General features: G+C 36.2%; 1 protein-coding gene across 4 annotated transcripts; it reads right to left on the bottom strand.

Moving 5' to 3' along the window:
• Positions 264-19346, bottom strand: LOC109331381 (mediator of RNA polymerase II transcription subunit 16-like). Of its 4 annotated transcripts, none has more exons than XM_019565826.1 (17): positions 18873-19346; positions 17559-17627; positions 15653-15741; positions 13246-13358; positions 12854-12955; positions 11953-12043; positions 10986-11579; positions 9565-10177; positions 9321-9400; positions 9083-9165; positions 8193-8429; positions 7929-8103; positions 6780-7291; positions 5406-5582; positions 1628-2002; positions 845-1016; positions 264-580 (listed from the first exon to the last, which is right to left on the bottom strand). In XM_019565826.1, the coding sequence occupies exons 1-16, from the start codon at positions 19160-19162 to the stop codon at positions 870-872; spliced, it is 3747 nt and encodes a 1248-aa protein (XP_019421371.1). In that variant the 5' UTR covers positions 19163-19346; the 3' UTR covers positions 264-580; positions 845-869. The 4 variants fall into 4 exon arrangements, 3 of the variants coding, with proteins under 3 accessions (XP_019421371.1, XP_019421370.1, XP_019421369.1); XR_002105785.1 differs by lacking the exon at positions 264-580 and adding an exon at positions 582-771 and having other exon boundaries at positions 804-1016; XM_019565825.1 differs by lacking the exons at positions 264-580; positions 5406-5582; positions 6780-7291 and adding exons at positions 2381-2557; positions 3755-4266; positions 4904-5044 and having other exon boundaries at positions 608-1016; positions 8070-8103; positions 18873-19345.

Genomic DNA, 19428 nt, shown 5'->3' with positions numbered 1-19428 from the left:
AGGGAAAAGAATGAAAGGGGAAGACTTAAGAGTTATTTGTAAGTGTATTTCATGGTTCCCAAGTCTTTATCTTTCATCTCTTGTTCTTCAGAAACCAACTTGCAAACAGATCCTAAGAATGCAATAATAACTCTCAAACTCTCTTCCTATCTATATATCTACACCAAGAAGCATTATAATAGAAACGAGAAAGTGAAAGCTATAGCTATTCTAACATATGCTTGTAATTGGAGTATGAAGGTGGGGATATAGAACATTAGAACTATAGAAGGGGAGATATTCATAATTTTAAAAAGGTTCATAATTTAATTCTATTAAATTTTAGTACAAATCCTTTTTGGGCTAAATTAAGTACTTGTAATGTGCCACTATTGCCCACCAAAGAAAAAACTAATTTATAAAATGCTAAGCTAGTCCTAATTACAAGGTTTCTGACCCAAAAACACTACTTTTCAGTCTACACTATGTTCTTACTGTGATGGTGAATTGGTGAGTAGCATCTACATACTACATGTCAAAACAGTTCAAAAACTTATGCAGAAGCTCTCTGGTATTAAGAAGTGACAACTAACATAGGTTCCTGATCTCAAAAAATAAAAGTCAGATATCCATGAAATGATTTCGAATAATAGAAGCCGGAGCCTCGTGATCATATCAGGAGAACTACTCAAATGCAATATTGTTTGGCTACCAACAATAACAACAACTAAACCAACTTATAAGGCAATGTACACCTCTTCTATTCTGTATAATTCCAGAAAGCATTTGTTCGTGCATGCATATTATACAGTTAGCTACAAATTTATGCATGCCTCAATTCCCCCAAAGTGAAACTCATACTTACAATGATAATAATGTAATGAAGCTAGCTATACAACTCGAATCCATGTTCCACCGCACATCGGGCAGCCATAAGCCCAGCGGCTGATCCACCGAATCTCATTGTCATTCTGACTGGGAGAGCTGGTAGCATCCGGTGAAGTAAATGCAGAAGTCTGTCGCATACATCTTATGCACTGCATGAAAGAAGTAAACAAAATCACAAAATTGATGATGATAGACCACAACAAATATTGACAGTAACATGCACTATTGTGGAAAACATGTGCTAGATGTCTCTATCTACATTTCAAAGAAAATGTACCTTTATTTCCCCAATATGTTCATTCAAACAGTGTTATGAACCAAAAGCATGGAATTTCACATTACTATAAATGGCTGATCTTCAAACTCACACCAAGAACTGTTGATACAATAATCATTTAGAATTCCAGAGTTGATTCTAAGGTTAAATTATTGGTTTAAAACTCAATGCACATCCACATCCCAGACCTAAGGAGATCCATGCTCAAACAACAACAACCAAGTCTTAATCCCACAAGGCAAGGTTGGCTACATGAATCGAAAAATACCATAATGCTCTACCATAATCATGTTCATTGACAAAACATTCATCTCTAAATCTTTCCTAACTGTTTCGCCTATGGTTTTTCAAAATCTCTAAATCCATGCTCAAACATTTGCAGTATTTATCATTCACTAATGTCATTCAAAGTTAATGTGGTCCCTTTATGTGCAAATGTGCAGAAAACAATCTAGACAAATGAAGAACGTTTTTTTTTCAAACCTTATACCAGACCCCTTCAAGACCAGTCTTCCACATTGCAGTAACAACATCTCTTCGAGATCCCATTATACCGAGATATCCTCCAAGGCCCACAGAAGTGTTCAACCCAAAAGCAGCATCTCTTTCAGACATCCTGCGCTTCCTTGGCCATAACCGTTGGGCTCCATTGTAAACATCACAATGCTCCAATGAGCTGAAATCGTGTGGGTCAGAACTAACTAGTCTCGGTGCATCATTTGCAAAATCCACATCCTCTGGATCAGTCCATGGTCCTCCAAACATATTCCGTCTATGCCACTCTTCTGCAGGTGGGTAGAGTTCTAGCTCGCGTAGTAGAAGACCAGCAGCATCTACACCTCTAGGACGGGGCATATTCTGCAGATTACATTTTTGTTTTTATTTGCATAGGAGCCCATTAACCAAGAAGTTAATCCAACAAAACAAATCATAAGGCACTTTAAAGAAAGAAAAAAGAGAGGATCAAACAAAAATAACTAACTAGATATCAAAGTCTTATCTTTCAATCATCAACAAGCAGCAACATAATCTAATAAACATCATTGCATCAGAAATAATATTTGGCTATAAAAAGGAATCCCAGTGTAATTAAAAGATAATTGAGTCACTTTCCTACTTGATTAAATTAAAAAGCATAAAAAACTTGAAGCAATATATTTAAATATTAATTATAACAAAAAGAATTTGTTTCCCAGAAACACTAAATTTTAAAGAAGTGGAAAAACATGAATTTACCTGCATATGTGGGCCAAGAGAAGCTTCTACAACCTCTGGCAGTACAGTGTAGTTTCCATCGATATAATGCAGCCGAACCTGAATGTTGCTGCTCCCAACCTGAGAAATTGGTAATGGGTGTTGCAGGGCAGCAGTCCGGCGACAGAGATCAATAAGTAACATAAAAAGCACCTTAACCTGTATTATAAGTGAAAAGAAAACTTAAGTAAAGTTATATTGCATCACTTCTAAGATAGATTTTTTTTTATAAAGAATAGGATTACAAAAAGGGAGCATAAGAAATCAACACCAGCAAACTACCAAAATAAAATACCAAGGAACCAACAAATAATATTCAAGCTAACAATAGACAATGGCAGCACAAAGTCAATGCAGAACCTCCAATGAAAACAAATAAGAAACACTTAGGAGCAAAGAGGTTGGGCCATGTAACACAGCAGGCCGATTTCTCTGCATATCAAAGAAAGAAACACCTCTAAAGAGACCATGGGAAGAGCAGAACACCAAAACAAAGCCAAAAAAGATAACTCTGTCCCAAATGTTAGCTAAAGACGAAGAAGTTCCTTTGAATATTCTCATATTAGGCACCAAGGCACAACAAACACAGCGCACCGTCAAAGAATCTTAGTGTTTTTGCAGAGCCAGAACCACTAAAGTTAATAAGAAATTATTGCAGACCCTTGGGAGGACAAACCCAGATTTTTTCCAAATATTTCAAAAAGCTCATTACAAAAAACATTACTCCATTTTCTGAACTAGAACAACACATTAACATGTCATTATTGATAATGTTGTTAAGAACAATCCAGACAAAAGGAACGTGTTTACCGAAAAGGAATATTTCCCTATTAGGGGATTTAATCAGGCTGAGAATAGGATTTAAGCAAAAAGACTCCCTAAGAATAAAAGGAGCAAACTCTTGTCCTTATCGAACAAATCTTGGGCAGATTCAAGCAAAACCACAAAGGAGTGAGGGACTCAAATTCAATAAGTTCTCTATGATACAAATTTCAACTTCAAGACGTTGGGTGAAGAACATATGCCTCGGAAAGAGGAGCATTTCCAAGCCAAGTATCTTCCCATAATTTGATACCACCTAGCCACTTAAGGTCAATGACACAAGGTGAGTAGCTCAGTTCACAGAATTGGTTTCCCACCCATTCAGACGCAAACCATATTTGCTTCTATTATCTTTCTACCATGAAGAGGAGATTTGAAAAGGAAAATGCCAAATCCACTTAGCTGTCAAATTAAGGCCTAGTTTATCATCCCAGTAAGTAAAATAAATTATCAATACTTGGAAAACTTATATGCAAATGATAAATCACAAAAAAGTTGAGCCTTTGATTCAGTCAACATTTTAACACTGCATACCTCATCAAATGTATACCCTTGGCCAGCATTACCAGCACCTAATCTTGAACGCGCAGAAGATGCTTCTTCAACTACTTTTGCCCCAGGCACGATGGAACCAGCTCGACCTGTCTGACCATCATCTGACTTAACCACAGCTGAAGCTGGTTTTGTAATATCCTCTACTTTTCCAGGAGCAGAAGCATTAGGTTGAGGCTTTTGCATATTTGTATCAGCAGATCTATTTGCAACCCCTGAATAGCGGGGAATTTGTGTTCGTCGAAAGAAATAGCAGAAGAGCAAAAGTTGGCATAATCTGTGAAGGAAATGACAGTCGCCGATAAGTCTAACTGCTGGTGTTCCAGGAAATGTTCCTGTATTAATGCTAATAGGCACAAACGTCGGAGGACCACTGATAGGGTTAGGAGTTGGATTGGATGCTCCATCTGTTGTGTTACTAATCTTGGCAATAGCCTCTTGTATCCAAGCTATCTGGGTACTTCCCATAGAGGTCGCACTACCATTTTGACCTCCTGGGAAACATTGTGTTCATTTTAGTTTAATATGTAAAATAAACCAACAGATAATACTAACGTTTAAAGCATTCAAGCAATTAAGGGTAGGATAATTGATCATTTTCGATGACAATTAACAGAGAAGCACTAAATTTGTTCAACAGTGATACCAAATTAAACTAAATTAAAATTCAGAAGAATGGATCGATACAAATTGCTATTATTTTTTTGGATGAACAGAACAGTAGTACGGGTATATTCCTCCAATAATACTGATCAGAACACCAGTGGCATGCCAGGAACCCAGAGGAAATGCAAAGGCTCGTAGTGAGGATTACCTCCAAAATTTACTTTTCTCAAAGGTGGTTACTCGACTAGGCATGGTGTTATTTTATAAAAAAAAGCATATGATAAATATCTACCCCAAAAAAATGAAATTAGTGTTGAAGTCTAAGTCCCTATATACTAACTACTGGAGCTTTGAAATATATCCCTGTAGTTCCCTGGAAAAAAATCAGCAGGATCCTTGAAGTTGCTTTCTTTAAAACAATAGGAACCCATTAATAATATTACTATGGAGACTATTTTAAAAACTATAGGAACCTGTAGACTAGTTTAACCTCCCAAGAATAACAACTGAACAGTGTGCACTGACCCTGACTTGTTGCAGGAGTTGCAGAACTTTGGGTAGGACTGGTAACCACATTGCGGTTGTTGCTTCCAGTGCCTGAATTCACGGCATGAGTTGCCAATGTACGGCAGAAACTTGCATAACGCCGCAAACGTGTAATAAAATGTGAAGCCAGGCATAGGAGCCCATTAACCAAGAAGTTAATCCAACAAAACAAATCATAAGGCACTTTAAAGAAAGAAAAAAGAGAGGATCAAACAAAAATAACTAACTAGATATCAAAGTCTTATCTTTCAATCATCAACAAGCAGCAACATAATCTAATAAACATCATTGCATCAGAAATAATATTTGGCTATAAAAAGGAATCCCAGTGTAATTAAAAGATAATTGAGTCACTTTCCTACTTGATTAAATTAAAAAGCATAAAAAACTTGAAGCAATATATTTAAATATTAATTATAACAAAAAGAATTTGTTTCCCAGAAACACTAAATTTTAAAGAAGTGGAAAAACATGAATTTACCTGCATATGTGGGCCAAGAGAAGCTTCTACAACCTCTGGCAGTACAGTGTAGTTTCCATCGATATAATGCAGCCGAACCTGAATGTTGCTGCTCCCAACCTGAGAAATTGGTAATGGGTGTTGCAGGGCAGCAGTCCGGCGACAGAGATCAATAAGTAACATAAAAAGCACCTTAACCTGTATTATAAGTGAAAAGAAAACTTAAGTAAAGTTATATTGCATCACTTCTAAGATAGATTTTTTTTTATAAAGAATAGGATTACAAAAAGGGAGCATAAGAAATCAACACCAGCAAACTACCAAAATAAAATACCAAGGAACCAACAAATAATATTCAAGCTAACAATAGACAATGGCAGCACAAAGTCAATGCAGAACCTCCAATGAAAACAAATAAGAAACACTTAGGAGCAAAGAGGTTGGGCCATGTAACACAGCAGGCCGATTTCTCTGCATATCAAAGAAAGAAACACCTCTAAAGAGACCATGGGAAGAGCAGAACACCAAAACAAAGCCAAAAAAGATAACTCTGTCCCAAATGTTAGCTAAAGACGAAGAAGTTCCTTTGAATATTCTCATATTAGGCACCAAGGCACAACAAACACAGCGCACCGTCAAAGAATCTTAGTGTTTTTGCAGAGCCAGAACCACTAAAGTTAATAAGAAATTATTGCAGACCCTTGGGAGGACAAACCCAGATTTTTTCCAAATATTTCAAAAAGCTCATTACAAAAAACATTACTCCATTTTCTGAACTAGAACAACACATTAACATGTCATTATTGATAATGTTGTTAAGAACAATCCAGACAAAAGGAACGTGTTTACCGAAAAGGAATATTTCCCTATTAGGGGATTTAATCAGGCTGAGAATAGGATTTAAGCAAAAAGACTCCCTAAGAATAAAAGGAGCAAACTCTTGTCCTTATCGAACAAATCTTGGGCAGATTCAAGCAAAACCACAAAGGAGTGAGGGACTCAAATTCAATAAGTTCTCTATGATACAAATTTCAACTTCAAGACGTTGGGTGAAGAACATATGCCTCGGAAAGAGGAGCATTTCCAAGCCAAGTATCTTCCCATAATTTGATACCACCTAGCCACTTAAGGTCAATGACACAAGGTGAGTAGCTCAGTTCACAGAATTGGTTTCCCACCCATTCAGACGCAAACCATATTTGCTTCTATTATCTTTCTACCATGAAGAGGAGATTTGAAAAGGAAAATGCCAAATCCACTTAGCTGTCAAATTAAGGCCTAGTTTATCATCCCAGTAAGTAAAATAAATTATCAATACTTGGAAAACTTATATGCAAATGATAAATCACAAAAAAGTTGAGCCTTTGATTCAGTCAACATTTTAACACTGCATACCTCATCAAATGTATACCCTTGGCCAGCATTACCAGCACCTAATCTTGAACGCGCAGAAGATGCTTCTTCAACTACTTTTGCCCCAGGCACGATGGAACCAGCTCGACCTGTCTGACCATCATCTGACTTAACCACAGCTGAAGCTGGTTTTGTAATATCCTCTACTTTTCCAGGAGCAGAAGCATTAGGTTGAGGCTTTTGCATATTTGTATCAGCAGATCTATTTGCAACCCCTGAATAGCGGGGAATTTGTGTTCGTCGAAAGAAATAGCAGAAGAGCAAAAGTTGGCATAATCTGTGAAGGAAATGACAGTCGCCGATAAGTCTAACTGCTGGTGTTCCAGGAAATGTTCCTGTATTAATGCTAATAGGCACAAACGTCGGAGGACCACTGATAGGGTTAGGAGTTGGATTGGATGCTCCATCTGTTGTGTTACTAATCTTGGCAATAGCCTCTTGTATCCAAGCTATCTGGGTACTTCCCATAGAGGTCGCACTACCATTTTGACCTCCTGGGAAACATTGTGTTCATTTTAGTTTAATATGTAAAATAAACCAACAGATAATACTAACGTTTAAAGCATTCAAGCAATTAAGGGTAGGATAATTGATCATTTTCGATGACAATTAACAGAGAAGCACTAAATTTGTTCAACAGTGATACCAAATTAAACTAAATTAAAATTCAGAAGAATGGATCGATACAAATTGCTATTATTTTTTTGGATGAACAGAACAGTAGTACGGGTATATTCCTCCAATAATACTGATCAGAACACCAGTGGCATGCCAGGAACCCAGAGGAAATGCAAAGGCTCGTAGTGAGGATTACCTCCAAAATTTACTTTTCTCAAAGGTGGTTACTCGACTAGGCATGGTGTTATTTTATAAAAAAAAGCATATGATAAATATCTACCCCAAAAAAATGAAATTAGTGTTGAAGTCTAAGTCCCTATATACTAACTACTGGAGCTTTGAAATATATCCCTGTAGTTCCCTGGAAAAAAATCAGCAGGATCCTTGAAGTTGCTTTCTTTAAAACAATAGGAACCCATTAATAATATTACTATGGAGACTATTTTAAAAACTATAGGAACCTGTAGACTAGTTTAACCTCCCAAGAATAACAACTGAACAGTGTGCACTGACCCTGACTTGTTGCAGGAGTTGCAGAACTTTGGGTAGGACTGGTAACCACATTGCGGTTGTTGCTTCCAGTGCCTGAATTCACGGCATGAGTTGCCAATGTACGGCAGAAACTTGCATAACGCCGCAAACGTGTAATAAAATGTGAAGCCAGATCAAGAACTGAATCAACATAAGCCTGCATAATTTGAAACACAATTAAATTGTATTTTTTTATTTACTAAACAAAATAAGGAACGTAGGTGTCAAACTGTAACTAAAGCATGCCTGAATAGTAGGAACTAATGCAGGTTCAATAGCCATTGATTCAGAGTCAATGTTGTTTAATGCCTCAGCGGATGCTTGCCAAGGCTCAGGCACTAAAGCTGAAGGATTTATCAAAGCAGACTCAATTCCTTTCCCAAGCATATCCAACAACAACCTAGCTTGCATATCAAGAACCATTGCCCTGACCTCTTGGGCATTTGATCCTTCCAGCAGCCTACACTTTATCCTGTCTAAACTCTGCATTTATACAAAACCATGTTCATTAGCCTAAAAAGCAGTGCCACAGACAGACACTTCCACATGTCTGTCCAAATGTAGAATATTAAACAGAAGAAACTAAATTCCATATTGTGATGAAGATTATATTATACTTCTCCCAGATGAAATATACGTCAAAAGGATGGTGCAAATTTGGTTCAAAAGTGGACCTTAGTAGATTTCCCAGGACTATAAAAATCACATTCACGATGAAACCCATATGGACATAATCAAACAATTCGAAATCATATGAAAGCTTGTGGTATTGAGCTGATCTCAAATCAAATGTAAACTATGAACAGTCGCAAAACACATTAAGCTTTTTATCATCCACAAATTCTTCAGGAAGGACATTAATTTGACATAGTGCTTGTGCCTAATAATATACTTAAAAGTTTTAAGATAAAGTATAAAATGGTTAATATCAAGCATTTGCTTCTGGATCAAAATTCCAATGTTTTTATAGCCATGAAACATTCTACCAACAGCTTAATATGAAAGAATGTACTCAGAAGAAGAATGAGACACCTCTGCAGCTAAAAGTGAAGAAGTTGAAGAACAGTACAAATCGGGAAAAACTATGAAAGCCAATAACAGGTTACTGAAAAGGTGATAGTTGAAAAGTAACATACAGGACCGTACTGTAGCCTATGCTGAGAGCTAGGAAGAGAATGGAAATCCGCATCCAAAACTGCAATAACGCTGTTAAGTGAAACTGAAACATGAAAATAAGATCATGCGTTAATATACAGCGCATATTGTGCAGAGTGCCTATATGAAGCAGAAAATTATATTTCCTGTCATCTCTTTCTCTGGCACATACTTGAAGAAAACAGAACTATTAAGCGGACTCAATAACAACTTCCTTACCAATACCATCCTCAGCAGCACTCTGGGTGCAGCCCACAGCATCCCACCAATCAACTCCAACCAAAAGGCTCCACCAAAACCTGTTTTCCTAACAGATGTTAGCAAAGTCATGCAAAGCAGACAAAAGAAACAAATCACAACTTCCAACATCTGGCAAAATTGACAAAAATTAGAAGCTGTATATTTATAGGAACGTTAAGAAAAGGCTAGGATGTCACATACTAAAAGGGGTTCATGAAACCACCTTTCAGCAATTGCACGCTCCCAAGCTGATGAATTGGCCTTTACTTGACTGGTGGGAATAGCAGGAGGAAGAACCCGAATTATTTTCAATATAGTATGATCCTTACTAGAGTCATGCCATACAGAAGCTGAACAGCAGCTTGTTGAAGAAAATGCAGGAACAGCAATTGCAGATCCAACATTAATCTGATAGTTGTCTACAGGTGAAAAATTTGGACCAGAGAAAATGTGGACTCCACCCCGAAGAAAAGCAATGGCAATTTCACCACCATGAGCAGAGTAAACAACTCGAGCAAGTGTTCTAACATCACTTGGAAGATCAAATGGATCAAAATTGACCCTTTCTGACTTATCAGAACCAGACACGGATACCCTTTGCACATCAGTAATTATTCCAGGTGCAGGATGGTTCTTGAAATCATTTGTCGGTGGTATGCTAAGGTCCACTTTGGACTGCCAAACAGTTTGCATAGGCGGTTGTCCACCCATGCTAGAAGTAGGGTTCCCAAATATAGGATGGAGAACAACTTGCTGTAAAGATGATTCCCAGCGTTGCACTCTCCACCCTGTAATTGATGGGCCTTCATCCGGATCATAAGGGGACATGTACTGTCCTGCACAGGTTAAATCAGTTATAAATCAATTTCTTAGTTCAATTTATGCCCATGAAACATCTCGCATAAAATCCTTATATACAACCTTGAGGTGTAAAGAAGGCTAGGTAAGTATATGGGCGCTTTTAATTTTATGGATCTTAGCTAGTCATGCAAGCTTGCCCCAGTATGAATAGTACAAGATTGCAAGCAGGATGAACTGGATCAAGCTGGTAACTGTTTCATTAGCAATCATTTGAAATTCAATTTTTGCTTGACAATATAGCTTGTAACAGTTTCAAATGATAACAGATGGCTTTGATCACAATAACCTAAGTTATAATGGGTGTAAATTAAAAATCCCAGCTTCCAACCACATTTTTCTCAAATATGTTGGAGCCATTAAGTACAAAGAGAGAAGAAACTTGCGCATGGGATGCTGGGGGAGCAGTGTAACAAAGGAGCAAGATAAACAAACTGCATAAAAGTACATCTAGAAATAGAATGTTGTATGCTTCCCATGGGAAAAAATTTGGGTCCTGCACTCCTTACATATAGTTTTAACTTTTTCAAAACAAGAATAGATAAACACAATAGATCTTCATATATCTCTGATACCCTTCAACAGAATTTGATGATAAAAATGGGTAAAATCGAGATGGACGTGAATTACAATGGAAAATGAGGACTTGAAATACCAAAAACAGGGTAGGAGTAAAAAGAAAAGAAACACCAGAGGAATAAAAAACTCATCATCAATGGAGATGCACCACAGCATAGAACAATTTGTGAACTTGTTTAAGTAAAAAAATCAGAATCAGCTTCATACCCTCAACAATGACAACAGCTATCACAGAACCACCACAAGTTGGATCAAAGGCCACTGCTGTTACACCAGAACCCCATGTAGTGGTTGCTGCAGATTGAGCTGCAGCTTCAGGAGTCACATATGCTGAAAAATTTGAAACTGGTGAACAGTATAGAGGTACAGCATCACCAAGATTTTTATCTGTCTGTTTTCTCCCTTGCTTTGCTTCAGATAATAGATAGTCTTGCCAACTAAATAAATACGCAGCTAAAGGTGCAAAACCTGCCCAGTTGGGTGGACTAAGAGGTGGGATACCACACGTGGTACTTGTCTTGGGAGTTACTTGGAAACCATTTCCAGGTCCAGGTGTAACCTCCCAAACAACAACGGTGGATGGGTTCACAATTGGTACACCTGCCACATGCATGGCACCACTCTCTGTTATGATTGCATCACCAGCCATAATACCACTGGGCCCACAACCCAAGAGTCCTTTACTAGTATAAAACCATTTGGGTGTTTTGCCATTCTGACTAGGAGGCCACTGGGACCAATGAAGCTGAACCGAGCCCGATGAGAACACAGAACAGGCACAAAGAAAATTGGGCCACCTAGCTGAAATGAAAACAGTTGCATGCATCAGATACACATAGTACTTTTTAATGCATAAAGGTGTACAGTATATGTTTTCCTGAAAATAAAAATCACAAAATGAAAAAACAAATATGCAACCAAATAGTCCTGGCAGGTGTCATTATAGCATTGACCATCACCACCAAACAAATTTGTGCTACTATCACAAATCATTAAGATGATTGGCAATCATAATTTTATTAACAAATGCCAACAAATTTGTAACTCAATTGGCATTAACCCTAGTTTTTAAGGCTTGCACCCCCCCCCCCCCTGGTGCTTGCACATCCAATGTAAACCCTCCACCCCCAAAATAAGAGAGGCCACTAGAATAGAGCATAACAGAAGAATTGACCTGAAGTTTGAGATTGCTGTGAAAGAAACTTTTCCTCAAATGTCGACTTTGAATTGGAAGGAGCACTTGATTTGGATGAAAGCCACCTATACTGGTTAATTCCAAAAGCAAGTAATTCAGATTAAAAAAGAAGTCATTAATACTAATTGTTCTCAATTTAAATCATGATACTAGAATCTCCCACACTTTTAATGAATAACATCCAAAAGATATTATCACCATGTGATAGCATAAGTTTAAAAGATTTGCACATCATCATAAGATGTGGACAATATAACTATCAGCAAATGAAACTCCTGAAGCAGTATAATTATCAGCAAATGAAAAGTTCATCAAAAGACACATCTTAAAACAACAAACATTCTTATAATAAATGATAAAGAAGCTCCTAAAGAGCGGTTTTATAAACGATTCATACAATCAACTATATGGAGTAATGGAAGAATCAATTGCACAAGTTAAGAACAAATCAGAAGAGAAGAAATAATGACAAGAGGAACAAAACTGCAAAGCTTTCCTTTTAAGGATAAGGAAAAAGAAACATAGTGATGTTCTCAACTCGATGCTTAAGATCTCTTTGGAGGGAAAAAAAGGATTTACATTACAGTATAACAATTTGAAACTACAGTCCATGTTACTGAAAAACGATAATATGCAAATGCTGAACCAATTCTAATTGCTCGTTATATCAGAAGAAAAGTATTTTCTCAGAATTTGTACTATTGAAGGTTATGATTGAAGCTACCAAACAAGGGGAGAGAGAGAGAGAATACCCCACCCCATACACGGCCATATAAGTTCAAGGGCGAAGTTAGACAAATTAAAATGTCAACAAACTTTCTCAAAAGAAATGTACAGAAAATTCGAACATGACACAGTAAGAGACTAGTAAACCATGTACCGGAGACACCCCGGATAGCCACTTTGTAACAACTGCAATATCTTGCCGCCACTCATGCTCACGCTGCCAGCAGGTAGTATCATGGACAAGATTAGCTGGTCCCTGAATGTACAAACTATTAGAAAAACAAACATACAACACAAACAAATCTTAGCAATAGAGAAGCCAAGGAAAGGGTAAAGGTGCATAAATGATCAACCATCTAGCAAACACAGGTACTAAATGCTAAATCAGTTACATTAACTTTGTTGAAGAGCTAAGCTATAATGCATAGCTAAGTCTCCCTTCTAAAGTTCTTGCAATCATACCTTTATACTAAAGTGAAAATATATGTTAAAATGTATAGTAGCATCCACTTAACCCTAGAAAAGAGACTGCTAATTCTCACTTACTTGAGAAGGTTGAGTCCAAATTGTTACCCTCCCATGGAAATTTGCAATCAGTAACGCACGGGAACAAGAGGTAGGGGACCATTCAATAAACTGCACAGAATCACGAGGAGAATCTGCAGAAGATATAAGTATAACCTATAAATTTTCCACAAGAAAAAAGGAACGAATGAAATAGTTCAGTTGGAAAATAGAAACTCAACGAAATAATGTCAAAGCAAACATGATCATATTTGAGAACAAGGAAAATTATATACATGAGCTGGCTGCTTCTTTATTCCAGCCCTGCTATGTACAGAACCTCATTTCCAATTTTAGGGATTGTAGAATGTATCATTTAGATTAAATAAACTGAGTTATTTTTATTTTAACACTGCAGAATGTACGATTTAGACTAAATAAAATGGGGTACAATTTTATTTTATCACTGTTCCTGCTATGAAACAGCCTCTCTGGTTCATAGTGGCAGAGTAGCATGCATCTGGCTGCCTTTATTATTATTCTACGCATAGGTTATGATAGCAATAATGAGAATGGTAATGATCCATTCGCATATATTTCCAATCACAAGAACCCCAAGGCTTGTATGCTTATCTATTATGCTGTCCTTTTGAAATCCGATTATAATGATGTTGTTCACTGTGGGGTACCACCAAGAATTGAGTCTGTGCAATGGTGCCATAGGGGCATAGGGACTTGACAAAGGCCACTAAGCTAGCAGGCTTCAGTGGTTGAAATCCTGTTATAATTAAATACTTCACGTAGACTTGGCAACAATATCTACCCCAGCAGAAAGTAAATTAAAATAAGTGGACAGATGTAACTAAGGGTAGTTTCTTTTGGCTTAAAAAAACGATCTTCGGAAATGTTTTTACAAAAACAATTGATGTAAAATAATTTGTGCTTGATTACAAGTTTGTAAATTGATTTTACTTTTAAAGTGGTTTGAAGTTGTTTAGGTCTAATATTAGAAAAACGACCTTTTTTATGAAATTCCATAAAGACATTAAAAACACTTTTCAAATCATGTCCGGATAAAGAAAGGTGTTTAGGATGAGCCTTGGTGCAATGGTAAGGTTCCTTGCCTTCTGACATCATGGAAACAGTCTCTTCCTTTACAAGAGTAAAACTACGTACATCTACTCTCCCCAAATCACACTAGGTGGGAGCCTCATGTACGGAGCTGCCGTTACTAACTAAAACATGAAAAGGTGAGGCTACGAGTCATTTCATAAAAATTATAAGGATATTTTATCAAAAAATAAGATAGTTTTGGCATAAACTACTATCTTCATATTCTGAATCAAATGTTTTTCCATAATCAACTTTTTTCCAAAAGTCAAACCTAAAAACATTCATTTTCGAAAATAAGCCAAAACAAAAGCAGTCTAAGTCATAACATATGACATTTAAATGCTACCGGATCATGTCCCTCCACCGATTTGATTCAATGTATTCATGTGCTACAATATCTGAAAATTAGAGGATTCCTTCTTTAAGTTTAAGCAGAGGTCTTATACACCAAATTTGTAATCTTAAATTCAAGGGGAAAAGCCTATAAAAACACCCTAAACATTATGTTTTTTTTTTCAAGTAGTCACCAAGAACTATTTTTCTTCATAAATACCCCTTAAATTTTAATTGTTGGTGAAATTGATTCTTGCATAAAGATAATGTTAAATTAATAGCAATGAAAAATTATTGCATGCATTTTATTTTTAGATCATTATTATTAAATTTTATTTTATATATACATTCATATATCAATATTATTGCATTAACCACTTTTAACTATAAAATTTACTTATCATCTGAATCAATTTTATATTTTGATGGCGGTTTCCTCTGGATATCAAGTTATCAACCCTAGCTAACATACACAACTGCATTGCTACTATTGTGAGTGTAATTGCAGCGATTTCCTTATTGGCCTACTAATAATTTAACATTATATTTATACATGAATCAATTTCACCAACTAATAAAGTTTGAGGGGTAATTAGGAAGAAAAAATGTTCATAGTCACTACTTGCTAAAGGCATAAAGTTTAGATTGGCTTTATGCACTTTTCCCTAAATTCAAATATGGCCCTATTAGCTTATGATATATTACTTTGATGGTATCATCGTAACAACACAAGCTTTGTGCGAAGGAGACCATAAGAAGCACCAGCAATGAGAGTAGATCAAATGAAGATTAGTTCAATTTCTATAGTCAGAGAGAGGCTAAGAAAAACCATAGACAGAACAATTATTAAATAAATAGAGATCAATGTTTTGTCAATGGACAATGACATGATTTATGATAGAGCATTATGGCATCGTTCGATCCCATGTTAGCCAATTTTGGTGTTAGATACAACTAAAATAAAATATTTACAATCATAGTCAAAGCAATTACCCCAAAATACCTGCTATGACATTAAACACGGAACATTCAGTAGGCCTCTCTGGTATCACAATATGTATAGGGATCCAAAATGCTGGATTTGTGGTTGAGCTATAGAAGAAACAAAAACACTAATAAGCATATCAAGTCGCAAACAAACGCAAACACACAGGTGTCAGCAAACCATTACACTGAGGAATTAATACATGATTGAGTAAGGTAAGACAACATCCATCCTCCTTGTAAAAAATAATGTAAAAAATATATAACAAGAAAATATAACGAATGATATGGGCTTCAGACACATTTAAGGTTTGCTTATTTAACGCGTGTACAGACCTGTTTGCATTTTGCAATACACTAAGTTCAGTGAAATTTGCTTGTACGTTTGTCTAATAAATGCATATGCCTAAATATATGCATATATAATATGTTGAGATCAACCAAAAAAACTGTTTACAACCCATCTTTTAGCAAATTTTGTATTGTAAAACTTTTACGATATTACTAGAAACTGTACAAGACAAACAAAATATACAAGCATCACAACTACCTAATAATCAGTTAGGTGAGAGGAAAAAAAAACTAACTAGAACAAAAGTTAGGACTCATTGACATCGAATGTCGAAAAATTTACTTACAGAGTTACAGCAAATCCCATCCCTTTAATTTAATAAAATGGTTGATCTTTATTTACTTTAAAAATTCACTTGACTTCTAAAAAGGCATGTGGCTTCTCATCGCATTTGAAACCCAAAAAGCCACCACTTTGGATCCCTATGTTTACTCCATTTCCTCTTTGCTTCTCAAACTTTCCCTGAATCGTCTTCTACATTCATCCACACGATTTCATGATTATCGATTTTCAGTTCTTAATTTTTTTCATTTCTAAATAACGATAAATTTTAATTTACACACTACATTAACTATCTGATATGGGGTTTAAAATTATTGAAGGCAAATTCTGTTTGAGATTTGATTGTCATCTTGAATCTGTCATCAATTGTTTGTCATGACAATGACGACATATATGAATTAATTCTGACTTCTGAGATGATCTGAGATTCATTTTTATTACTTCATTTCATCAAATTCTTACAAATTGGTATCTTATTTCTAACTGTATGCTCTGCAATAGCATTGCTTAAATTGGATTTTTGGCTTATCAATCACCACCTGGGACAGATCCAAGCCCTTGTTGCTACCTGTTGCTTCGCTGATTTATGAAGCATAGAAGGGGTGAGAAAAGTTTGATAAGGTGCAGAGAAGATTGAGAAGAATAGGGGGTGAGATGAACACAAGTACAGAAGTCAAGTGGCTTTAGAGAAGTGGGGTGGATTTTTAAAGTAGTTAAATATCAACTATTATAAGAAAATAAAATGAAGGGATAAAATTTGGTGTAAGTAAATATTTTGACACCTGGTGTCAATGGATCTTAACTCGAACAACAAATACTTTCTTTGGTTCTACATATTAGATAAAGCTTGGTTTTCTATTCTTAAGTATTAGGTCGGTGTTTTACATCACAAAACCATAACCACTCAAAAGTCTAATTAGCCAAATATGTTTTCCCTTTTTCATCTAACCCCTTTAGCTTCAACATGGCATTAGAGTGACACAATCCTCCATAAGTTTATGCCATTCGAACCATTTGAGTTGTTTTCAATACACACTGCTAAGCAAGCCATTGAACAAGCTCCTTTAAACCGTTGATGCCTTTGTAATTGATCGTGTTCATTGTTTTTACGTCAGCTCATGCAATGGGACCGCAAAATAATTTTGTTACTCTTATCAATTCTTCAGCTCGTAATTCTTCTTTCAAATATCACTTATAAAAATAGAAAGTACTGCTCTTAATGAGACATCTAGCATACAGTCATGGATTTTTGGGCAGGAAACGTTTTTCAAGTGGATGAAGATACACAAACCTTGGAATTCTTGCACATGTTTCAGCTGCACAACCTATAGCATTCATTTTTCCGCACCAAGAAACAGCACTGCACAAATAACAAACAACATTTAAAAAATTCAGCTCACCTTTTTGTCAGTGGATATAAAACCAACCTCTGAAGGAAATAGAAGGAGGTTTATTTCTAAAGTACTTAAACTGATTTAAAATGTTCAGGAAGAAGGAAATTTAATGAAATGTAATATAATGTCTTCAGGTTTAAATCTTACTGAAGATATGGTAATCTGTAATTCAATGACACTGCAGGTGAAACTTTTAGTTTTCGATATAGTTAGTGTTCACTACTTAAAATGTAAACATATTTGCTCTCACCCTTGTAGCCAATAGAAGCACTGTTGCATGCAAAAGTGGAATAGCAGAGCAGATCAACACCCTAGCACTCCCACCTGACGTGTTGCAGAGCAGTTGGCCAGGGTGGAAATTGTGACCACTTTTGCAGCCAGCCGCAGCCCCTCACTGCACATGTGCTGCTAGATTATGGCTTTTTGAACATTTCTGTTTCCTAACTCATTTTCTTACTATTTTATCCTCACTCACTCGTCAAAGGTCATGTTTACTATAGCAGCTATCTTTGGTATAGCAGTCATCCCGCTATCCATTATACCATAGCATTTTAGGATCGGCCATTCCGTGCCACTAGCCAGGGTTAACTACCTAGCTCTCGTCTACAATTTTGATAGAGGTTCCATTAATTAAAAGCCAGAATGTTATCATTAAGTCAAAAATCTAAAAAAGTTTAATTATCAAATTTGTTATCCTATGGCCAATTTCAACAACTCATTGACTGCCCTAACAGCACCGGAAAGCTAAGCACTAACTATTTGAATTCGTAGATCATAGAAGCATAAGATAGATCTCAAGACACAACTAATATTAAATTTTGGCATCAGGCAGAACTGAAAGAGGTGATCAATCAAATTAGAATCTGACTCAAAGCAGAGTCCAATGACACTTAATGGTTAGCATTTTTTAAAACTGTGTCGGTATTCCAAACATTTCTATCAATGGATCAGCAATTCAGATTAAGAGAGCATATGAAAGAGCTTAGAAAGAAGTTATTTAAGCTTATCTTTTCAAATAAGCACTAAAGCAAGTATCTGGTAAAGCTTAAAAAACATCTTGTTTCATAAGCTCTCATTAAATAAGCCCTTAATTAAGCTCTGCCAATCCACAACCCCAACCAATATATGAAAACCAAATTAAAATTTAAACAAAACCCAACAACAAATTCAAGAAATTGAGCTATAATCCTTCAAAATTATAGTGAACATACCTGAAATTACGACAAATTTCAGGAACACTCATCTTATGAAGCAAATTGGAGTTGGGTTGCTTAAGCCTAATGCAAAAAACAGTTGCAGGGTTAACTGATTCTTCCTCCATTGGAACTGGTTGATCCACAAGTGGCTTCTCCTTGTTCTCTTCTGAAGCTACCACCTCTTGTTCTTCACCACTCACAGGTTCAGAACCCTTTGGATTTGGAAGAACAAGCTCTTTGTCTTGGTCTAGGGTTTGTTCCTGTTCTGGGTCCTTTGTCCCAGTGGAAGAAGAAATTTGAGTCATACCCAAAAGAAAAGGATGGAATTTTTATATACCCAATGGAGAGAGAAAGAGAAAGAGAAAATGGGGTGGTAGTGGTGGAAAGTCGCAAGTGAAGGCGACAGATATCACTGTTGGTGTTTGATATAGAAAGAAAGAGTGTAGTGAGTGGGGTTAGCGTGCGTGACTCAAAGAAACATAGGTTGAGGTTTGTTTTATTTATTTATTTACTTCTTTGTTTAATTGAAGCCTTAAAGGTGTCATTTTTATTGGATTTTGAGGTTAGGGTT

This window comes from Lupinus angustifolius, chromosome LG17, assembly GCF_001865875.1.
Source record: "Lupinus angustifolius cultivar Tanjil chromosome LG17, LupAngTanjil_v1.0, whole genome shotgun sequence".
NCBI lineage: Eukaryota > Viridiplantae > Streptophyta > Magnoliopsida > Fabales > Fabaceae > Lupinus > Lupinus angustifolius.
This window is presented reverse-complemented; position numbering and strand designations above follow the sequence as displayed.